General features: G+C 45.1%; 1 protein-coding gene across 3 annotated transcripts in view; it reads right to left on the reverse strand.

The window, feature by feature from the left end:
• Positions 1–25,264, reverse strand: part of VDR (vitamin D receptor) — a 129,098-nt gene that overhangs the window by 34,085 nt on the left and 69,749 nt on the right. For all 3 annotated transcript variants that reach the window (XM_048491795.1, XM_048491796.1, XM_048491793.1), the window contains one exon: positions 18,572–18,702. In XM_048491795.1, the coding sequence (XP_048347752.1) occupies positions 18,572–18,702 (131 nt within the window). The remainder of the gene's footprint in view (positions 1–18,571; positions 18,703–25,264) is intronic.

Here is a 25,264-nt window from a genome sequence, read left to right on the forward strand (position 1 = left end):
TTTTGATACTTAAATTGAGGGATGTAGATCGAGGAGCCTAGTCAATCTAGCTGTTCCAGTCTTATTCAAGAAGCTATCACCCCTATCCTGGAATACACAGCCGTTTGTTCTTTTTTTGGCATTGGAAATCCTGTGGCTTTCTGTAGGGATAAATGTAAAAGTGTTCTTATTTGTTGTAGAAAAGATTTCCAAGATCATTTTGGGCATTTGTAGGAGGATTAATTTCAATTCACTGTAGTTTGCAAGAGTTTGGAGTTGTTCCTGTTGGAATGTTTCTATTTGATTAGGGATCTGATCTAATGCTGTATTGGATTTGAGGAGAAAGAATAGGTCTGTTTGTGAATTTTGCTGTCCTTTGGGCATTGCTCCATGCAATTCATCACTTGAAGAGTTACTGTATTGGAGCTTCCGGCAAGTTCTTGAGCCCACATGATTTCCCTGCTTTCTCGTCAGCCTGGGCATTGTTTTAAAAGACTTCGACTTGTCCATCTGTCAAGTTCCAGCTCAACAATTGCAAGGGAGTGCTAGAGGGTATGTTTTGACTATCCAAAGTTTGGACTTGAAGGTTTGTTGTTTTATCTGCAGAGTATTGAAATTCACATCTTGTAAAAAAGAAGGCAGTGGTCTGATCCATTGAGCTGGAGGTCCCTTTTGGTGATGGTAATTCTTTTGATGCAATCAGTCTGTTTCTTGATGGGCTCAAGCATGGCAGAGCACATCTATTTAAAGATGCCATTTTGCTCCTGCCCCGACTCCTGCACCCAATCTCATGGGAGTTTTGTTGTGCAAATCCACATTGGCTTGCCTTTCCTTCACTTTCAGAAGCTGAGAGGCTTCATATAGATTCTTAGTGTGTAACTTGGGCCATATTTTGTTCCCTATTGGTGTCATTTTCAGATCGTATTTGGGTGAGTGGACACTTGTAGATTAGTGGGTGTACGGTGATGTCTTGAAAAACCCGTGATAAAGTCAAGCCTTTGGATGCCAGCCAGGCTCTCCTGCGCAGCAGCTGTGTAGGAATTCTGGATGAGTTAAAAGTTAACAAAGCTCTTAATTGGTGATTTTTAAAGTTCATCATTCGCACGCGCTGGAAGGTCGCAGGGAAGGTACGTCGATCGGGCGACAGTGCAGCGCTGCGCCGTCTTCCCTGCCCCTACCGGGACTGTTTGTGCGAATAAATTTTGGGTTCAGGCTTGTTTTTTTTAACCCAGAAATTTTCAGTAAAGTTGAATAACCAGTAATCTTGCTGTTGCAATAAAATACTCCTGCCACAATCCTGTACTCTGTTTGCACAGAGAGGTGCTGACCAGTTTCTGTTGCTGCAACTCTAGGAACGTGCTGGCTGCCTCCTGATGTATAAGTACCTATGAGCCCAGAGAGGAATGAGCAGTGGATATTACAACACTGGACCCCTGGAAATCAGTGGCCTGGTCAAGTTGCTGCTTGCACAGAATAGCAGTGATATGGTAGGAAGAGGAGAGTTATTTTGGTGTTTGAAACTTTGGTTGCCATGATCATTCTGGCAGCAGCACCTGATTTCCCAACTCATCCTTTTACTCAGCTCACTTGGCCATGCTAATCAATGCTTTGGTGACTTTCCAGGTGGACTGTGTGATGTGGCAGCCTAGAAAGCCAATGCGATTCTGGGCTGTATCATTAGGAATAGGGATGTCATTGTACCTCTCTATTCTGCATTGGTTAGACCTCACCTGGAATATTGTGTACAGTTCTGGGCACCACAATTCAAGAAGGATATTAACAAGCTGGAATGGGACCAGAGGAGGGCAACCAAAATGGTAAAAGGTCTGGAATCCATGCCCTACCAGGAGAGACTTAGGGAGCTGGGGATGTTTCGTTTGGTGAAAAGAAGGTTAAGAGGTGACATGATAGCCATGTTTAGATATTTGAAGGGATGTCGTGTTGGTGAGGGAGCAAGCTTGTTTTCTGCTGCTCCAGAGACTAGGACCAGGAGTCATGGGTTCAAGGTGAAGGAAAAGAGATTCCACCTAAACATCAGAAAAAACTTCCTGACAATAAGGGCTGTTTGATAGTGGCATGCACTACCTCAGAGTGTGGTGGAGTCTCGTTTTTTTGGAGGTTTTTAAAGAGTGGCTGGATGGCCACCTGTCAGGAGTTCTTTGATTATGTGTTCCTGCGTTGCAGGGGGTTGGACTTGATGGCCCTTGTGGTCTCTTCCAACTCTATGATTCTATGATTCTATTGTAGTGTGCTCAGTATGGGCTGCCTTTGACTCAGCTAAATGTTACATGTGACCTGACTCAAAGTAGCTGTGGGGCCAGCTTCTGCTCATGAGCATGGCATGTGGAGAGGGCAGGCTTATCATGCTGTACTCTTAAAGCTGAAATGGCTGCATGGAGGCTGTCCGCAGTGCTTTGGGTCAGTACATGTGGAGCCCTAGAATAGGGCAAATAGTTATCTCTCATGACAGTTTGGGTTCAAGAAAATGGCAGGAAACTGACCCCATAACTTAGAAAGTTGAGTCTCTTGGTATTACAGGTAATATAAATTGGGTTGGGAGACACCCTCCGTTGAACTCTCAGAATGCAGCAGCTTGATTGATGTCAAGAATGCATTTCACCTTCTTTAAAACAGCTGCACTGGCTGTCAGTGTGTTTGAGTTCAACTCAAGGTGCCAGTTGTGACTGATGTACTCATATCTGAAGAACTGACTCTCCCCACATGTTCACATCCTCCACTGGTCTTCTATGGTCACCTTCTAGTTGTCCCTCCATTTAAGGTTATGTGTTTCTTTTCAGTAGCAACTCCCATTTTGTGGACTGGCTTTCCAAGGAGATGAGAAAGGAACTGTCCTTAGAACTCTTTAGGAGGCACTGAGAAGCCGTTCTTGTTTGGTAGGGCTTTTGATAAGTTTGTGCTGCAGGGATTTGCTTGAGTGTGGGATTAAGGTCATTTCATTGTATTATGGAGAATTTTAATTTTGAATTGTAAACTGCTTTGAGCCACAAGGGAAAAATGAGGGAGGGGTGTATGCAGAGGCGTTCCAGGGCCCACCGCCCCCCACCCCCGCCCCCCACACACTTACCTGGCTGGGACACCACCGGGCGCCCCTCAGCCCGCCCCGCCAGGCTGCTCCTTCAGCTGGAGACTCCGCCAGCTGAAGCAGCAGCCTGGTGGGACCGAGGGGAGGGGTGTGAGGGGCAATTCTCCACCCCCCACATGACCATCTGGCGTGTGCTCTGGGATATGTGACCACACATCCCCCCCGCCCCCCCCTGTGCGCACATTGGTAAAATAAAATGGACATCACCCACTTGACCGGATTGAGATCGACATCTCTAAAGTTTTTTTCCCCTGTTATCAGCTTCTAAGAAGCAAATCTGCTAAATTATCTAATTATCTATGTATATGTGCATGCTCCAAATTATCATAAAATCAGATGAGGAAGGGAGGGAGGAAATGGTACTCAAAATGGTTAGTCATGCCGTCACTTTAGATGTGTGTAACAGGTACTTATCGTAAGCTCTGTCTGTTCCTTTCCCTCTGTCTGTTGTTTTACAAATCAAATCTCATCAGGCCATCAGGTTTCTGAAGGCTTTGCAGAGGTAATTTTTACTTCTGCTTAGAAGATAGCACTGATTCAACTACCAAACATGGTATAAAGCAGTGGTGGCGAACCTTTGGCACTCCAGATGTTATGGACTACAATTCCCATCAGCCCCTGCCAGTATGGCCAATTGGCAGGGGCTGATGGGAATTGTAGTCCATAACATCTGGAGTGCCAAAGGTTCGCCACCACGGGTATAAAGGATTGTTTGCCAGGGAACGTAGTATTATTGCACTGGAGAGGTCCTGATAGCCTACCCATAACAGTAGTTGGAGTGGTATAGTCACAATCCTGCCAGAGGTGTCACATGACTGCACTGACTTTCCTTGATTTTTGCAGCTTTTTTTTTACCGTGTTGTGGGACAGTTGCACACAATGTGCCGTGATGGTGAAGGGAGAGCCATGGGCTGGGCAGGATGAATGGCTCTTCTTGGGCTGGTTCCAGGGTAGTGGAATGGCCTGGTTAAACACTAGTGTTGGAAAAACCAGATGCTTAGGAGTCTAGTCACATCACTCTGATGCTATAGATCTTTGTTGATCTGAAACAGCTTCTGCAGCAGCATTTATTTTTTTCTCAGCATACTGCCACAGTGAAAGCTGTAATGATTCATTTCCTACATCCTGTCCTAACACGCAAGCTCTTGCAACAGGCTTTCCCGGCACTGTTCAGAAGATTTGGTGTCATGAAAAAATTTTAAGTGTGTCATCTGGCCTTTTTATTTTGTAAACAGGTTTCAAAACAGCAAAGCTCATAGGGGCTGGGGGGGGGATGTCAACAGGAAGTTGTAATATTTTCTCTTCATGCAGGAATTATTTCACAATTATCCCTCTTCAGGTTTTTTTTCCTCTTTCTAAAAAGCTTCTTAGTTATTATTATGTCTGGGAGTTCTTGGGAACAGATGCTTAAGACTTGATCCAGACAGCCTAAAGTTGTGATTTAGAGTACAAGCCTGCGTATACTTCAAGTGGGGGAAAATGGCAATTTTGGAGAAACGGGCTATGATGATTAGAACTTATGCTCAACAAGATTCCCCCTTTTAAAAAGTCCCTACAGGTTCTCCTTCAACACGGATAGCTTATCATGACACAGTGAAGATGCTTGCGTGGTGATGGCAGCCGCTGTTCCAAAGGAAGTCTTTTTTGCAGGTCTGCAAGCTCAGCTGGACAGAAGTCCCACCTGCTTTTCAAAAACACTGGGTGGGGGCCGAGAAAGGTGCTGGCAGTGGCTGCACCCCAAGGCACCCTGTGTGTGTGTGTGGGGGGGGGAGGGATTGCTGCCACCATGGGCTCCAATGGTGCGGATTTCCCAATGAGTATGGCTCCCTAGCATTCATGGAGCTTCCTGGCCTGAACAACAATTCTGTAACATATCAATTTCATATTTAATATTCACACCACTGAATATTCGCTGTGAATGAAGCTACTGGCCACCTGTAGTGCAGCGAAGCAACAGCCCAAGGCTTACCTGGGAGCTGCCCTTTGTGTCCACATAGCAGGGAGCAGGTGCAGAAAAACACCCTCAGCTCCCAGCCTTTTTTTGCTTGCCACCCGTTCCCCCCACCTGCTCGCCACCTGTTCACTCGCGTATAAGTCGAGTGGGGCTTTTTTCAGCACAAAAAATGTGCTGAAAAAGTAGACTTATACACGAGTATATATGGTAATCACTCTCTTAATCTTTATTATGATCCAAGATTAGAGAACAACACAGTGATGATATGTAGTCTACAGTGATCATCTTAAACAGAACTCTGTGGGTAATGTACAATGTTTAAAATACAAAATAAAATACTGGGTTATTAAATCTGAACCACTATTTTCTGCCTTTTTGAACATGCCATAGCACAAAATCTTGCTACTTCAAAGGCAGTCTCATTGGAGCTATTGGCAAGAAAGCAGAGAGATATAAAAGTGATTTGTTCTGCCTGTATATTTAGACAAAATTGCAAAAATATACCAAGTTTGAATTTCTTGATAGAAACTTCAATGCACATGTTCAATGGTTGCAATTCCCAATTGGCACAGACAGTGGCAAAGGTCACAGGGAATGTGGACATATCGACCTTCCCATAAAGCTGATGGAAGGGCATTGAACTGTGCTAAGAGGGAGGGGGAGGGGAGGGAGGGGTGGCATGCAAGGGAGGGGAGGGAGTGAGGGGTGGGGCCCGGCATCTAGACCTGGCCCATCCACCCACCCTACCGGAGGGAGGGGTGGCATGCACGGGGAGGGAGGGATGGCATGCAAGGGAGGGGAAAGGGGCCCGTCATCTGGACATGGCCCACCCACCCTAGCAAAGGGATGGAGGGGTGGCATGCAAGGGGAGGGAGGGAGGCATGGCATGCAAGGGAGGGCGGGAGGGGGTGACATGCAAGGGAGGGGAGGGGAGGGGTCCCAGCATCTGGACCTGGCCCACTCACCCTAGCAGGGGGAGGGGGAGGGGGGTGGCATGCAAGGGAGGGGAGGGAGGGAGGGGTGGCATGCAAGGGAGGGGAGGGGGAGGGGTGGCATGCAAGGGAGGCAGAGAGGGGTGGCATGCAAGGAAGGGGAGGGGAGCTCTGCAATGTTTAGGGTATTCTAGAGTATACAAATAATTTGGTGCAGCAAAGTTTTTATTTCTGTTCCTCACTAAAACAGTGGAGTGGCTCTGCACTGTGTCAGCATGGAGGGAACTGCCCCATAATCTTTGTTTGATTAATGCTCTGGCCAGTTGATGCAACAGAGCTATACTGGACATGAAAAGATGAAGCAATTTTCCTTATATTCTTCTCAACCATCTTGAATGGAAATTGTCTACAAAGATTAATGGAGTTAAGCCAGAGGGGAAAAGTTTTAGCTTGAGCCAGAAATATATGGTTTAAAGCTAGCTATGCGCTTCTAATGGGACCAATCCAAGTCTAAGCTCACCCTGTCCCTAAACTCAGCAGGGGGTAAGTAGGTATGAAAGGTGGAGCTCTGTTTTCACTTCCTTGTTGGAATCACTGCCCATTACCTTGATACCAAGTGTTTGTTTCTCCACATCATCAGAATTGTCTCCAGGAATTTCCACGTTGCAATAATTCTGATTTTGTGAGTCAGTCTTCATGGTAACACAAGACTCTTTGTAGCCTAACACTTTCATAATGATGTAAGTCCCCTGCCCTGCGCGACAGCTCTGGAGTTGCAGGGCAGGGGGGGCGTGTCCCCAGGCCTGGGCGACGCGCCAGAAGGTCGCAGGGAAGGTACGTCGATCGGGAAAGGGGGATGGCACCTTCCAGCTGCTGCTGTTCGCACAGCAGCGGCTGGAAGCCGCTGTTTCCAGAAAACCTCGCTCGGGGAGCGAGGTTTGGAAACAGCAGCTTCGCACCGCTGGGGGGGGAGCAAGAGCGGCGTGGCTGCGATGCAGCTGCGCCCCCTATGTGAACAGCTCCCTAGGGACGGCGTTTTTGCCGTCCCTAGGGCGCTGTAAATGGCCTGTGCAGAAAGGGCCACAGTGTCTTCAAAGCACACTGTATGCCATGGTCCAAATTTTTTCTACAGGATAGCATGGGCAGAAGACCATAAGCCACACTAGACCCTATCCTTTCTACGTGACTCAATAATGATGAGAACTGAAAAATGATTTAAAAAGTAAAAGTAAGGGCAGAAGATAACTACATGTGTGGTGCAGTGGTTAGAGCATTGGTCTACGATCTGCGATCCTCAGAATACCGGGTAATCCTAGACTAGTCACACAAAAGATCAGAATGGAGGAGAGAGAAATAATGCAAGTCATTTTGAGCCTTCATCTGGGTACAAATGAAGTAAATACATATTAAAAATGTATTTTGAATCTAGTATGGATGATGACTAGCCACTTAATAAGTTCCAGGAAGAATACAATTTCATTCTTTTGCTGTTTCAAATGAATTAACCCAGAAGTCAAAAAATAAAAGTCATGATGACAGCTATTCAGTGAGTGCATATCGGACGAAATGGTTGACCCAAGCCAGAATGATAAAAGACTGCTGAATTATGCCCCCTCAGTTTCTGGTTCCCAGAACAGGTCCACTTAAGCCATTATTACAGGACTGTATGTTCTCAGAACTTCCTAGACACCCTCCCCCCCCCCCCCCCAATTTAGTACACAAATAGTCATGAAAACGATCCTTGGATCATCTAGTCCTAACATGACCCCAGGGCGCACAGTATAATAAGGCTGTTCAATCTGAACAAACAGGTTGCAATTACATGTAACCCAGTGGTTCTCAACCTTCCTAATGCTGCAACCCTTTAATACAGTTCCTCAGGTTGTGGTGACCCCCATCCCTAACATTCATCCATTTTACAGATGGAGAACACTGATGCAGAGAGTTTTAGGCGACCCCTGTGAAAGGGTTGTTTGACCCCCAAAGGGGTCCCGACCCACAGGTTGAGAACTGCTGATGTAACCTGATGCACCAAAGCACTACACATAGACCCCTTCTGCACATGCAGAATAATGCACTTTCAATCCACTTTCACAACTGTTTGCAAGTGAATTTTGCTATTTTGCACAGCTGCAAAGTGCATTGAAAGTGGACTGAAAGTGCATTATTATGCATGTGCAGAAGGGGCCATAGACTTAGGTAACCCGGTGAATGGCAAAGAGAAAGCCAACTAACGTCTGCTCCTCCCTAGCCATGCCCCCGGACCGCCCCAGCTGCACCAGCAGCAGCAGGGGCCCTGGTTCAGTCCCACACCATGTCCCAGTACCAGGGGAGGCCAGTGGAAGCAGCACACCGATGGTTTCACCTCTCCACTAGAGTAAGTGACCCAGGGAGGGTAAATGTGTCAGCTCAAGGGCACACTGCTCCCATAAGCCCTTTTGGATGTGGCTGTAAGGCTCCTTGCCACTGTTTATCAATTCAAAAATCATACATGCTCAAGCAAGTCCAGAAGACGCATCCTGACACTCAAGTGAGCTTAATGAATCAGAAACACTGATTTCCTAAGCAGAAATGGTGTTCTTATAATCAGCTATATCAGAAAGTGAAGAGTTGGTTGAGCTGTTCTCTTTGACAGATGTGTTAAATGAAGGAAGAGGGGAAAGGTTTGGACAGATTTATGGAGGAGAAGTTGATTTATGGCTACCAATCTTGATCCTCTTGATCTGAGATTGCAAATGCCTTAACAGACCAGGTGATTGGGAGCAACAGCCGCAGAAGGCCATTGCTTTCACATCCTGCATGTGAGCTCCCAAAGGCACCTGGTGGGCCACTGCGAGTAGCAGAGAGCTGGACTAGATGGACTCTGGTCTGATCCAGCCGGCTTGTTCTTATGTTCTTAAGGTTACTGGCAGTTACATGTCTCTACAACTCCACTGTCAGGGCATGAATACACCCCTCCCCACATTTTCTAGATTGCTTTTTTTTTTTGGGGGGGGGGGGGTCACAAGCATTTTATTCCCAAGAAGCAGCCAGTTAGCAGAGATCCCTTCAACCTCTGCAAAGAATCAGAACAGACCTGCCAAGAATGATAACATTATCCATTACATGAATCAAAAGGTATGGAATTGATTGTTGTTAATAAGTGAAACATGGAGTCCAAAAATTAACTGTGCAGAAGTAGAGAGGTATTTATCACTAAGTAGCACCTATAGAAAAAGCTAATAATGTTGGATGATGTCAACTTAACTTTTAAAGGACGAATACCAGAAATCCAAGATGGTTTTTTCCCCCTACAATGCAGGAGAAATCAGCATGTTCTGTAAGAGTCAGCAAAATCGGGGGTTTTACCTGACTTGGCAAATCTCCTCCATGCACCAAACTGTTACTTAAAAGGTTCAAATATGCTAAGAACATTCATCTGACTGGCTTAAGTGAGATATTTTGAGCACTAGAGGACAGCAGTCATGGGAATCTGCTTTCTGTTCACATCAGTATCATCATTACACACAACATTCCACAACTGCAGCTTACAGGTGTTTCCTTCAGAAATGCTCTCCAGGTAGGCGCAATAGCTGTCACTAACGCAATAGCTATTCCTGTTAAATGAACAAAGCTGAGCTATAATCTCACACCCCAATGCGTGAACGCAAAGTATTTCTGCATATCTGTTAACGGTGCGTGTTTGTTTCCTTTTCTGGCTGCACATCTTTATGTAACATCAAATCCTGCTACAGAGATTCCTCCAACTTCAGTTATATACTATCATTGCACTGGGGAGGTGGGAGAAGAAGCTGAGACAACGAGATCTTGCCTGAAGCAGCCCAAATAGGTTCATGGTAGATGCAAGATTTTAACCCAGAACTTCCTGATTTGTAGAACCAATCCAAGCTTTCACATAAAATCCCATTCATGGATACAATCCAGTTGGAAACTTCTGTAAACACCCCAGATTCAACAGCAGAAACATTTCTACAAGGTGACAGCCCTGAAACAACAAAGGGTACAAAAACTGAGGGGCCCCCTGTCTTTTTTCCAGTGGGGAAACCAGAAATTTTGGGGAGCAAAGAAAAGTTCTATGAAATATTCCTTTAATTCAAAAAATTAAATATTCCTTTTATTTGGATTGAGATAGATGCTTTAAGACTCATAATGATAATGTCTGTTTATACTACAGAAATGTACAACACATTTTTGAGGTGTTTGTTTCAATGTGGCTAATTTGTCCACTATGAATGTGCTACAACGTGCATGATGACAGACAACCACTGGATAATGTATTGTCGAAGGCTTTCACGGCCGGATTCAACTGGTGGGTTTTCCAGGCTCTCTCTCTGGACACAGTGTGTAACAGACTTCCCTCTGTGATACTCCTCTGAAGATGCCAGCCACAGATGCAGGTGAAACGTTAGGAACAAGATCTACCAAACCACGGTCACACAGCCCGGAAAACACACCAGAACCAACTACTGGATAGTTCAGTGTCTTTCACATTTAGGTTTGATAATACATTTTATTTACTTCATTTGTACCCCGCTTTTCTTCCCGATGGAGCCCGAAAGCTGCTGACATCTCCTCTCCTCCACTTCATCCTCACACCAGTCTTGTAAGGTGATTAAGCGGAGTGTATGACAGCCTCAAGGTCACCCAGATGAGAAACTACTGCCTTTATTTCAAACCCCGCCCCCAATCCCAGCATTCCAAGCACCTCAAGCTCCCTGCTAGGGCTGAACACAATTGTGCTCGGTAGATTTCGGGTCCAGGTAATGAAAACCTGGAAATTTTCAGTAAAACCAAATAAAACCAATACCCACTGGCCTCACACCCTGACTTACCAAGGTCCAACTCCACAAATGAGAGAAGGACCCAGTCAATCCCACAGCACTTCCAGCCTTGTGCCTGGCTAGCTCTTCTACCCTGGGCTGAACTCTGGGCAAAACTGTGGCCGGCACGGAATAGCTGCTGATAGGCAAACTCAGGCCTAAGAAGCCAGTTTGAGGGGTCAAGGTTGAACTACGAAGCCAAACCTTGTGAAATTTAAGCTGAACAAGAGGCTGGCACAAGTCCACAAGAGACAGACTGTTTTCAAAACAATCAAGGCTGACTGTAAAATCCAGCCCTGCAAGGGCAATCTTGTTTCCTTTTTCATTAGAATGTTCTGAGGACTCCCGGTCTCCGACTGAACGGAGCAGCTCCGCTTTTCAAATAACAAATGCATTAGAGGTGATGGCTACCAGGCATTAATGGATGTAATTAACTAATTGAGCAATACATTAATGATGCAATTAGTTAAAAGACTCTCATGGCAATATCTCTTTGAATCTGGGAGAATACCCCACCCCACTTTTAATGGTACTTGCTTATATAAACAGACGATTAAGCCTCACTTTCAAGTACTATCCAGTAATTTGTTTCTAAGCCCTCAAAAGGAAATTACCACTCACTCACTCACTCACTCACTCACTCACTCACTCACTCACTCACTCACTCACTCACTCACTCACTCACTCACTCACTCACTCACTCACTCACTCACTCACTCACTCACTCACTCACTCACTCACTCACTCACTCACTCACTCACTCACTCACTCACTCACTCACTCACTCACTCACTCAAAAGAGGTGGGACAGATATCTGAATCTGGAATCAGATATAACATGTTTGCTATAGGTTTCATGGAACCAACAGGGATGTCACATAAATAAGGGAGTTAGGACAGAAAACAGTTCATTTCAAACATTATAAACCCATCATTTCAGAAGCTGAACTGTGATGTGGCATCCTCACTAATAAACTCCCGCACAATCAATGGTGGTACTCCACTTCTTGAAGGCAGGAGTACAGAGCAAATGGAAATGGGAAGCACACAAGTGGCTGGTTTCATGGCTTCCCTGTAACACTTTGGAAGCACCAGCAATGCTAGCTCCACAGGGCACTCTCACACAGACAGAATAATGCACTTTCAATCCAGTGGCGTGGTGGTTAAGAGCAGGTGCATTCTGATCTGGAGGAACCGGGTTTGATGCCCCGCTCTGCCGCCTGAGCTGTGGAGGCTTATCTGGGGAATTCAGATTAGCCTGTGCACGCCCACACATGCCAGCTGGGTGACCTTGGGCTAGTCACAGCTTCTCGGAGCTCTCTCAGCCCCACCCACCTCACAGGGTGTTTGTTGTGAGGGGGGAAGGGCAAGGAGATTGTCAGCCCCTTTGAGTCTCCTGCAGGAGAGAAAGGGGGGATATAAAGCCAAACTCCTCCTCCTCCTCCTCCTCCTCCTCCTCCTCCTCCTCCTCCTCCTCCTCCTCCTCCTCCTCCTCCTCCTCTCAATGCACTTTTCAGCTGGATTTTACTATGCCAAATAGCAAAATCCACTTGCAAACAATTGTGAAAGTGGATTGGAAGTGCGTCATTCCGCATGTGTGAAAGTGCCCTCAATCTCTGTGTTTCCAAATGGGAGGCCAGACTCAACTGGCACCTCAACTCACTGGAGCTAGTTCAGGGGTAGGGAATTGGCCATGCTGGTAGGGGCTGATGGGAATTGTAGTTCCTGAACATCTGGAGAGCCGCAGGTTCCCTACCCCTGGTCTAGTTCCTCTGGTTTATTTGGTAAGGGCGTGTAAAAACAGATCTTCCTTCTAGGGAAGCATCCCCAGGCTGTAGCTTCAAACAGCAAGCGAGTGGTTGTACGGGCCAACGTTTTTCATGACTCAGCAATAAGATTCAGAACTGGAATCCTTACTAGCAACTAAGCTCAGCTACTCCAGGTCATATCCCAGGAGAAAAAAAACAAACAGCTGGCCTACAGAGAGCACGACCCTTTTAGTAGTTTGGCCTGCAGCTCACTGAAGCACATTCTGTTCCCATTCATGTAACTGCCGGTCAGCTTGGAAAGGCTATTTTTAGCCACAGTCCGTTAAGGCTTCCTTTATCAAGTAACTATTTCACTACAAGGTTCGTTTACAAGTTAACGGCTACACTGTACAGATCTACTGGATCCAGCTCGGCTGTACTTAGAAAACATCTCTTGGCTGCACTATCGAGAACTCAAGGCCAGCCTGGCCAATTTCATGAACTCACCGCAGGGGTACAATTTGCTCCTGTAGAGGGCCATAATATTCAAAGTCCTCCACTCTCGTCAGAGCTCATAATGCCAAGACACTCCATCCAAATAAGCGCAAAAGCATTAGCTCTGTTTCAATGCTGCCTGTCTAATGATTACAATAATGTAACCACATGATGAAAAAAAAATACAAGAAAATGCTCAGTCACTAGTTTGGATAGGCCAATGGAAAAGCCTAAAAACTTCTAAAAACTATAGCCCTGCCAAAACGCTTGACCACTGCCATATCCGAAAACTGCTGATTTAGATACGGACTTCAAATGCCAATACAGTGAAAACTGTTCACATTTCAGCAGCTAATGGTTTGTTAGAAGAGCCTTTCCAGCAGATACGGCAAGAACTACTGAATTGCTTCCATGTAGGACTGTAAAAATATGCAACACATTAGATAAATATCACCTTAGCCTGGACAACAAACACATCTGAAGTTTGACCTCTAACGTTGCTAGGATATATGAGTGTTCAAGCAGCTAATGTTGGCAAAGGAAATACTATTGGCATGCAAGAGAGGGGAGGGAGGGGAGCGAGTGAGGGGTGGCATGCAAGAGAGGGGAAGGAGGGGGCCCAGCATCTGGACATGGCCCGCCCACCCTAGCAGAGGGAGGGGGAGGGGAGGCATGCAAGGGAAGAGGAGGGAGGGAGAGGAGGGGGTGAGGGGTGGCATGCAAGGGAGGGGAGGGTTTTTTTCTTTTGTTTCAACAAGTATGAAAGAACATTAATTTGACTTGGGTGAACAAAGACTTCTGATGAGCTGCCATTCTTTCCCTGTTCCTATTCCTACATCTGCAATGGAAGCCTGATGTTTCCACACATTGATGGATACAGCGATCTTCTTGTACGATGGCAGTCATTTGCAACCTGGGTTAATCAGGAAGTGATATCATGCCATTGCCAATGGCTGCTTTTTATTTTCTCCTCTTTCCCAGCGGTTAGAGTGCTGTCACACCAGGCCTGCTGGCTCCTGCCTCCCAGCAAGCACGCGGAAGCCTTGTTCGTTCCAAAACAAACCTTTAAAAGCATGACCTGGATCCTCAACTTGGATCCAGATAAGAAGTACACTGCCAAAAGCAGAGCTCCCCAATATGGCACCCATGGGATGCCATGATACCCATTGACATGTTTCTTGGCACCTGCCAAGTGCTTTCGGAAAGCGGATGGAGCTAGGTGGGCTCTTGATGAGCAGGGCTTCAGATTTTTTAAAAAAGTTGTTCTTTAAAAAATATTTTTATTGATTTCAAACATAAAATACATTAAAAATATGACAATAGTGTATGAAAAAGAAGCTAAACATAAGTCCTTCTCTTCTTCCATGAGGGAAATATACAATAAAGAAAATACATCAAACAAAATCAAATGTATATGAATCATAACTTGACACACATTCCATTATCTAAAATAAATCCACTCTAACCATTATTGTAACCTCCCCTTAACACTATCAGTCGAAGAATCTTATGTCGCTACAAAAAAGAAAGCAGATTAAAACAAACTCTAGTATCTTACTGCAGGGTGTACAGATATCCCCTCCCCGCATTCACATCTACTCCCTGCACCTGTTCCCTACCCCTGACTTCCCCCTCTATTAACCCATTTTTTAAAAAGAAAACTTTATAACTTCCCAAACTTTAATCCATTATTTCTATTCTTCCATAATTCTATCTCTATGTCAACCTATTATCCAAGGTCATTTTATTAATTAGTTCATTCTGTAAAAAAGTTGTTCTGACAGCAGCTGCAACCCCAGTAGAAAACCTTTTAAAACAATATGTTCATCTTAAAAAGCCTCCTGCTAAACAGAACTTCTGCCTGAAATGTAGAAGAGTTAGAGTTATGCACGGCTTCACTCCCTGATATATTTGGGGGGGGGGGGGTCTTTGCCATCTGCAGCAGTTACTTTACAGTTAGCTCTGCCTCTCACAATAGTCATTTTGTGATTGAGCCCATCACCTGTGCCAGAATTTGAAAGGTGCCTGTGGGCTCAAAAGGGTTAGGGACTCCTGAACGAGAGGAAAGTTTTCCTCCACAGTGATTAGTTACTGTTGTCCACAATATAAGTTCAGTTTCTCCTTTAGCCCATCAGCCCTCGCTTTTGAGAGGAGACTAGGAAAAAAGAGAGGATTCCTAACATGGCAGATACAATCTGATAAACAAATCAAGTTTATTCTACTTTGGCTGGCAAGAGTGGATTGGCCCTTAAGGTCACTGGGAAGGGTCTCAATGGCTTGAAGGACTGTCCTCCCAATGCCGCCATAGCACAGGGGTGGGGGAGGTGTAACGAAGTGAGGATTGGGGCTGCTCTGCCTGGCCTCACCTCTCAAAGGTATGGGAGAGGGCCATCCCATCCAGCTTCACGCTGTCCAGTCACCTTGGCCTGGCACTTTTGGCTCCAGGTGCTACCTCTCTCTAGGACCCTTTTGCAAGGTTGCCCCCCCCCCCTCCCCACGTAAGCCCTTCCTGGCCGGTTATACACAGCATACAATGTTGCTGTTCCATTTACAGGAAAACCATAATCTCTTCCTATAGTCCTCATACCCTGAACTCTTCAAATTAGTTTATTGCGATGAGGCTATTGCCTGGGCACAAGTTTTTCCATAAACGCTCAACATGAGTCACTGTGACATGAGCCAAAGAGGCAATCAAGCCATAAACTGCCCTTTAACACAAGTTTAAAATGCAGTGAAATAGTCTATACATGATGGCCAAGTTATAGTCGCTCTATACCAGGGGTAGGGAACCTTTAACACTCAAAGAGCCATTTGGACCCGTTTTCCACGGAAAAAGAAAACACTTGGAGCCGCAAATAATTTTTGACATTTAAAATAAAGATAACACTATATATATAGGGGTTCTTTTACCTTTTACGCCGCTCATTCTGAGAAGTGCATGGATGCGCCCGCCCTGCTGCCTGCAGGGCGGGCAAGGATGAAGCCGGCGGCTCGGCCTCGCCGGCCACCGGGAAAGCACCCGCCTTGCTCCAACGGGGCGGGCGAGAAGAGAAGCCCGCGGCGCAGCCCAGCCGACCGTGGGCAGTTGGTGCGCCCGCCCTGCTGCCTGCAGGGCGGGCAAGGATGGGGCTGGCGGCTCGGCTCGTGGAGCCACAGTGCAAGGGCAGAAGAGCCGCAGGTTCCCTACCCCTGCTCTATACTGTTCTATCTGTTGCATAGTATTCCATTTCCTAGAAGTAGAGAGAGGCTGATTCTCACCACCAAGAGTTCTAGCCAGTCTAGGAATGCTGCGTTCTTCACATCTTGAAATTAGAGAGTAGGGACTGGAGATGTCACAGTGAAGATACTAATGGTACTGTGATGCTAGGAACTGTATCATATGCTATTCGGGCTGTTCACATAATGTGCCTTTGAGCAGAAACAACATTTGTGCTAAACATAAAAGGTACTTGACCTTTCAATGCCAGATCGGGCATTTGCTAATCTTCTGAGTTTTCCCTAGCCAAAATGTGGATTTCCCTAAACCTCTTTCATTATGACCTTTCATGAAAGATTGCACCTAAAGGGGGTTTGAGGAAAGTGGGAATGGAAAGGTGTGCATTTCTGGAGAAGTCAGAAAAAAATCCTGCACCATTTCCCCTTGTGCCCCTCCCCCACTACTGGCAGATTTTTTTTGCCATTTAAAAATATATTGTTTGAAGATTTATCACTGCAGTGCTGCTGAAAATATCTTTGCACTAACTGTGGCAATGACAAAAAAAAAATGGGGGAGTCCTCCATTCAGAAACAACCCAAGCAGCTCAGAATCTAAACAGGACCATGCAGGCAGCATAAACACTATGCAAAGGACACCGGTGTCACAACCCACTGAACAGGGCTAATAGTAAAATGGTTGAAGCCAAAACCCCAAACAACAAAAATAGAACCAGAAATTCCATAACATAAACCACATTGATTGAACGCTAGTAATGCTTTTTACAGAATAAAATATACTTGAACACCTACTTGGTGTAACTTAACACACATAACTGCAGAACTTGGACCATCACTGTTTATTATCTTTCCTTTGGTCTACACAGGTCCCCAATTCAGTTCTGGGCCAATAAAACGGGTTAAGGGTGGGATAAAACCTGGGTTGGGTGGAACTTTGCACAGATCCTGCTCCTAACGTGAGTCCGCTTCGCGGCGGCCCCCCACCCCCCCACCCCAGGCTTTTCAAGAATCACGATTTGTGCGATTCTTTTGTTTTAACACGCCTTGCAGCTGCGGCCAAGTAATGGCCCTGGGTGGGAGGCACTTCAGTCAGCCGCGCCTTTGTCTTTTCCTGCTTCCTTCCTCTCTCCTCCATAGCCACACAGGAGCACACGGGCATCCCGAGATGGCAGCATGGCTGCGGGGGTCCAGGTGTACCTGGCTGCGGAGCTACGAAGCGGAAATATAGATATGTCTCTGTGCGAAGGTGAGTCAGTGACCCAAGTTAGCTCCGGGGCTTGCACAGAGGTGTGCAAATGGCCCAGGGATGTACCCTGCTTTGTTTAGGCCATGAGGAAAGGGGCAGCAATAATTCCATGCCCCCGATACTAAAGTCTTTTTTTTTAAATCAATGTATCCCTGCTTATTTATTTATTTGATTCATGTATAGTTTGCCTTTCTCACCAAGACTCGGCAGATTACAATATCTAAAAATCAATTCAAAAAGGCAGCAATGACCACCAATATGCCTGAGCCCTTCGGGGGGAGGGCGGTATACAAATCGAATAATACAATACAATAAACAATTCCGCAGGGAATGAAATACCACAACGCATATTTATGACACAGCAAATGAAGCTGTTTGGTTGTATTCAGGCAGACTTAAGCTTGAATAAAAACAACAGTAAATAAATGAACAGCTAGCTTTTGGCTGGTTTGATCTATACATGCAGCCTGGGCCAACTGAAAACTAGGCTGCAGAACTATGGTGAAAATTACTACAACTGCACTTCAAGGCTACCTGCAACAAAGGACTTTCATGTAGAAGAACCTGTGCATGGTTGAATGCTAAAAAGGCAAGCTATATGAAAGATCCATGACTGGATCTGCCCATTTTTTAACAACAAAGGAACAGAAACGTGTGAGAAAGAACATCAACTGATTTGTCGCTGGGTCTGCGTGCTTTGTTTTGTTTTGTTAAACCTCTCCTACTTTTGCCTTTCTTATGGCTAATGGGAGGTCAAGGAAGAAATTTCTGCTGGGGTTCCTATTGCCAACATTGTTCACAATCGAACATTTTGGAGAGCATTGATTCGTAGGGTCGCCATGAGTTGGAAGCAACTTTACAGCACTCAACACACAATGACATTGCCAACACAGAGCACAAGAAAATGACCCAGTGTAATAAATAAAATGGGGGGGGGGGAAGGGAGAGAAATTGAACCAAACCCTGAAGCTGCCGTTCTCGGAAAGGTGTTCAGGAAATCACTGAGAAATGTATGCAGAAACCTGGCCTCGAACCATTGCAAAACTTGCAACGCAAGACAGAATGCCGGGTGATTACTCACATTCTTTCATCATCCCGATGTTGACGCAACGCTTCAGCCGGCACGCTTGGCAATGTCGCCGATTGTCTTTGGTGATTTTACACTCACCACTGAACGGGCATGAGAACGATGCTTTTCTTTTCATACTCCTCCTGAAACACAAACAAACACAACCCACATGTAAACAAAACATGATGCCTCTGCTTACCTACAGTCAGACAAAGGTGTTTTACAGGGATACAATTTTAAACCGCATGACAGCTCTGAATACAAAACCACCTGTCCTCTATGAAGGCAACATGCAAGTCATTAACAGGCATAGAGCACACATCCCCTGTGTAGTTAATGCTCGGTTTTCGAAGAGCTTGGATTATTTAAAAAAATCAATCTTGTTATCTCCCATTTTCCAAGATGGAAACAATTTACAGCTCTTCGCGGTTTTCTGTCTAAATGCTCAATAATTTATGGACCGCACAGAGAAAGGGAAAACATTCTTGCCAAACAGATAACACAACTTATACTATAAAAAGGAAAACATTAACCATGGTTCAAAATAGTTTTCAGGTTTAGACAAGGCAATTTTGAACCTGGACAGATATATGCAAAAAACTAGAACCCAGTGTAGGAAAACAAGTACACCAAGATACAGTCTAGGGCAGTGGTGGCGAACCTTTGGCACTCCAGATGTTATGGACTACAATTCCCATCAGCCCCTGCCAGCATGGCCAATTGTGTGCCAATTGGCCATGCTGGCAGGGGCTGATTGGAATTGTAGTCCATAACATCTGGAGTGCCAAAGCCTCACCACCACTGGTCTAGGGCATATTATGCACATTTCTAACGACTTCATAACCACCACCCTTGCAAAAAAAAAAGAAGCTCTCCAAATAACGTAGAAGGCTATTTTTCTATGACAAAAAAACTTCACCTGCTGCTTGGAGTATCCAGATGTTTTGAAATGTTTTATTTGCAGTGCCACTAACTAATTCTGAAAAAAAAGTTCAACAACTGCTCAGAGGGTCCACAGCTTAAATACCCGCTGGGCAATCCTAAGCAGAGTGATATTTTTCCAAGTCTGTTCATTTCAGTGGCCTTAGAAGGATGTAATTCTGTTTAGCAATGCACTACAGTTGTCTTGAGCGTTCATAGATAAATAACCCTCCTTCTCTCAGACTCGGGTCCCTATATTTCTTACTGGGTTGGCCTTTTTGCTTTGGCAGCCTCAAAGATTCAAGCTAAGAAAATACAGAAGGAAACAGTATACCGTATATACTCGTGTATAAGTTGACCCGCATATAAGTCGAGGCACCTAATTTTACCACAAAAAATTGGGAAAAACATATTGACTTGCGTATAAGTCGAGGGTGGGAAATGCAGTAGCTACTGGTAAATTTCAAAAATAAAAATAGATACCAATAAAATTACATTAATTGAGGCATCAGTAGGTTAAACGTTTTTGAATATTTATTTCAAAGAAAAACAGTAAACTAGCTGTGGAAAAGAGGGTCAACAAAAACAATATGGTCTCAACAATAACTGTTTATGTTAGCATGGGAGCACCCACTTTGGGGATCCATAACTTTGGACCCCCTGACCCAAACCATCACCAAACCTGGCTGGTATCAGCAAGAGATTGTCCTGATGATACCATCCAGGTTTAGTGAAGTTTGGTTCAAGGGGTCCAAAATTATGGACCCTCAAAATGTAGCCCCATCTACTATTAGCTCCCATTGGAAACAATGGACCCTTTGGGGGTCCATAACTTTGGATCCCCTGAACCAAACTTTACCAAACTTGGCTGGTATCATCAGGAGTGTCACCTGATGATACCCTGACATTTTGGTGCTGCTAGCCTAAAAACCGCGCCCCCTGGTGGCTGACAAAATAAAAACCCTAAAATATTTTTTAAAATACACCTCACTTGTGTATAAGTCTAGGGGGGCTTTTTCAGCACAAAAAATGTGCTGAAAAATGCGAATTATACATGAGTATATACGGTAATTGAAATTTGTATTAGTCATGTCTGATTTTAAGCTCTGTCGTATTGGAAGGGAGAATGGTGAAGGTTTGAGGGTTTATAAGATCTATTTTTTATATGATGAAACTTTTATGGTACCTTATGTCAACTTCATGTTTTAAAATTGTAATGGTCTATGGCTCTACAATAAAGCTCTTCTACTACTACTACTACTACTACTACTACTACTACTACTACTACTACTACTACTACTACTACTAGATAAATAACCCTGTTCCTCAGATTCATGAAGCAGGCTGAAAATGGGGTCAATCACACAAGAGTTACACTGAAAGATAAGACAATTAAAAAGGGAAAAAACCCTAATAGGGATACTACAAAGAATGTGGTGGGGGAAGCCTAGACATAAGGGACAGCAATCAGATTCCATATAGCCAAAGCGATTGGGTTGGCTGCGCTGTGTTCTAATACTGTTTACAAATTCATCACTAAAACAAGTCTGCTTCACCCAGGGATGACAGGGTAATATCAGTTACGTTTTCCAGGATCAACTTTCTAGTCGGGCGAACAAGCAGCCAAGTAGGCCAGGGTTTGGAAGAGAAGTCAAGTAAGCAGGCCACAGCCAACTCTTTTCCAGTGCTCAAGCAGTTAGCAAACACTGCTGGTACTAGAAGTGTGATTAAACTGCCTCAAAGCGTATGGGAGTTTTGCTGGATGAGGGAAAGAGTGAGCAGCAGGCTATGGCAGTGCATGAGCATTAGTCCCACAGTTCTGAAGGTAGCACCTGGACACTAACTGCAGGCCACGGGGGGGAGGGGCAGGGGGCGGGAGCGTGAAGTCATACGAGTTCTCTGTTTGTTGACAAGCTTACAAAGCTCTCTACCATTGGAATCAACAAGTTGCCCAGAGCTATCCTGAGTTGCTTTTTCAGCTTAAAAAACGAAAGGGTACAGGGATCTCCTATGGAGACCTGTCTTGAATTTTGAAACTTGTTGTGCACAAGACCAGAAGAAGAAAGAAGAAGAAAGAAGAAAGAAGAAAGAAGAAAGAAGAAGCAGCAGCAGCAGCAGCAGGAGCAGGAGAAGGAGCAGCAGGAGGAGGAGTAGGAGGAGGAGGAGGAGGAGTTTGGATTTATATCCCACCTTTATTTCCTGTAAGGAGACTCAAGGTGGCTTATAAGTTCCTTTCCCTTCCTCTCCCCACAACAGACACCTTCTGAGGTAGGTGGGGCTGAGAGAGTTCCAAAGAACTGTGACTAGCCCACGGTCACCCAGCAGGAATGTAGGAGTGCAGAAACACATCAGGTTCACCAGGAGTGGGGAATCAACCCCGGTTCTCCAGATTAGAGTCCAGCTGCTCTTAACCACCACACCACGCTGGCTCCTTAGTAAGCAAATGAAGTCTATAGAAGCAGCCTGAACTGATTCAAAGAAAGCCAAATGTTATTTTGCACGAGGAACATAAATTACATGTACCCTCAAATCAATACATAAAACTAGAGAGGCTGTATTGAAGCTAACAACATGGAAGATATTCCATTGGTGCCCCCCCCCCCCCCGCCCCGAAATCTGGAAAACAATAGAGGTTTGGGCTAGGAAGCAGGCGCTTTCCCTCAGCTTGAGCAGTGAAGGACTGCATCATCTTTGAAAATGGATGCTTTATTTTTCTATAGCTTATCTTCATTGTCCTATGAAAGGCTGACATTTAATTCGGCTTAGAACCTTTACTTGTCCATCCCCATCTCTCTCAAGGGTTACTCCTAAAGTTCACCAGTCCACCACGTGAAGCATTTCTCAGAACCTCTCATTCTGCGGTGAGACTGTAAAACACATGAGTATGAAATAATAAGAAATGGATCAACTTCTGTTGTAATATAAAGGCTGGAAAAAAAACTAGGAGACTTATGTTTTCATTTCTGAGCAAGAACGTCACCATTTGCATCTTAATGCCTGCACACAACCCCACTCTGACCAACGTGACAGCTATTTTATATTCTCTCTATAAGGCAAAAAATAGAACCCCCCAAATATCATACAAAACAGGATCTTTTAATTTAAACTGAGCCTTACTGTCTCGTCCCGCAACAAAATCACACATTCAATACAAGGAGAGCAAAAGCTCTGGCCGCAGCTACACGGCTGAGCCCTTCGGGGGAGGGCGGTCTATAAACCCAATCAATCAATCAATCAATCAATCAATCAATCAATCAATCAATCAATCAATCAATCAATCAATCAATCAATCAATCAATAAACAACAACAACAACAACAACAACACACAGCAGGGGAACACAAACTGCCTGGCTCCACCTATTCCAAATGTATTTTTACTTGACTTCATCTTTAACCACTTTACGTCCTCTTGACATTTTGTCCCAGGCTGTTGGTGAAAATTGAGAAAATCTGTCTCCCACCAGAGTTCATGCCTGGCTGCAAAAGAAATGAAAAACAGGCACACTGCTATTGCTGGGACAGATTTGGTGTCGCACTCTCTGGAGAAAAAATATCATGAGCCATTGCTCATTTGCACATGGATTAATACGAGCAAACATGTACAGATATAAAACTGTCCATTGACTAGAGTAGCTAGTAAGCGAATTTTAAATGCCAGGTCCAAAATGAAGCTTTGTAATAAGGCAGCAGAAATATGCCAAGGGGACCAAACAGCCATAGCACTCTAGCTCACGTCCACCAGGTGTTTACACATGGGAACTTCTGCCTCATGCTTTGTTTTTCTAAGCAAACAACCCCCCCTCACCCCTAATATAAATTATGAACTATCCCTCAGGTGCCAAATATCCAAAACTAAACAAAAGTGACACGATCAGTCCAGTGAGTGTCACTTAAATCACCAGGACTAGGAATTTTTTTAATAAAACTGCCACACTGTTCTGAGACAGGTTGCACAAGACATGTATCAGTTGTTTTCTATACTTAGTCAGTGGTGGGATCCAAAAATTTTAGTAACAGGTTCCCATGGTGGTGGGATTCAAACTGTGGCGTAGCGCCAATGGGGCTGGGTGGGGCATTCCGGGGGCGTGGCCGGGCATTCCGGGGGCAGGGCATACCTGGACAGGGCTGTGGCAAGGACGCAGCTGCTGCGCTGGTCCTTGGGCGGGAAACGAATGCACGCAGGCGCAGGCTGCAACACACGCCGGTGCACCTCCTGCTAGACTGGTTCAAGTTCTGCGTGCTACTGCTGAGAGGAGGGGCGTAACTAAGGCAAAAATCACGTGGCAAAATCACCAACTAGTAACCCCCTCTCGGCACACGCAAATAATTAGTAACCTACTCTCGGGAACCTGTGAGAACCTGCTGGATCCCACCTCTGCTTAGCATTCTGAAACAGAACTTTGCCTGCAATCTGTTGGTCCCATTCTTTGCCTAGAAGTCACTTTCTCATCCAGGGATCTGAGCGGTCTCCTATCAACAGCTTCTACATTAAATAAACAACTTTAACCAAAAGTCATTTGGGTTTTGACATATTTAAAACACTTTCTCCATACCATTATTGACAAAACTTATATGTTCCCTAATACGCAGAACAGGAGATTTAAGTCGTGCCGGGTAACTGGACTTTAAGGAAATTCTCATGTACCAAGGGAAGTCTTTGGCAGACACCTTTACTGCTTAATGTAAAAAAAAAAAATCACATGGATACAAAGGGAAGACACCGAGTTTTAAAAGCAGGGCAAGATGAGCAGGCAGACAGGAAATCATGGCATCTTAATATAAAAGTAGGACCCACCAATGCATTGTTATCTTTTAGCTCCCCAAGTGCAATATTGATCTAAGCTCCTGTGATGCAGTCTCTCAGTCGAGTAAGATCACAAGCTTACATCAAGATGGGAATGTGCATGTTTAAAAGAACTCTCCCCCAATCCCCTTCACATTTTGTCACTGTTTTCTGAGGGATGATATAAGCTAACCTCCCAGGATCACTCTGATGTGTTCAAACCCTCTCTCCTGCACACCATATAAAAAGTATCAACATGCTGAACGAAGATGGCTACAAGAATGAGCAAAACATCAGCCAACTGGTCAGCAATTATGACAGCTACTAAAAGGTGAAGAACACAAGAAAATGAATCTATGGCCGATTCCCCATGGTCAATTAATTGCGTGAAATATCAAGGATTCAGGAAGAACTCCCCACTGCCTGATCGACGAACAAGGATTTATCCCAGTTCTGGCGCTCATTCTCCCCCTTATCCTGCGTCTTTGCCGAACCTGCTTGAAAGTACTACTTTTTCAAAAAACACGTCTTCGATCCAGTTTGGAGGGGAGGATCGGGGGTCTAATCCTGGTTTAAATTTCCTGCTGTGGAACATGATGCAAATGCCTTACAGCCAATCAGTGCATGCGATGCTGTTCTTGCGAGAGCATAAGAGAACAATAACTAGAAACTTGGGTGGAGGAGACGTGCTGATGTCATAATGTGAGCACGTTTTTTGCGGGAGAAAAAAGGTCCCGTCCCAACACGGCACGACAGCAAATCAGGAGAGACCCGCCAAGCCGATCGTGTGGTAGTGGGGATTGTTACATTTCTTGGATCCGAGATAGACCAAGATGTCTTCACTGGAAACATGCTGCGGTGGGGAGGCCGAAACCTCGATGAAAAGGTGCAGTTTATTTTCAAGCTTGGTTTGATCTAGATTGAATTTCCTGGTGGGGATTCGGCCTATGAAGATTTTTTTCAAAATACTTCACCGATGGGGTTCCCCTTGGCAGCTCTG

Source organism: Sphaerodactylus townsendi, linkage group LG03 (genome assembly GCF_021028975.2).
Source record: "Sphaerodactylus townsendi isolate TG3544 linkage group LG03, MPM_Stown_v2.3, whole genome shotgun sequence".
In the NCBI taxonomy this organism is placed as follows: domain Eukaryota; kingdom Metazoa; phylum Chordata; class Lepidosauria; order Squamata; family Sphaerodactylidae; genus Sphaerodactylus; species Sphaerodactylus townsendi.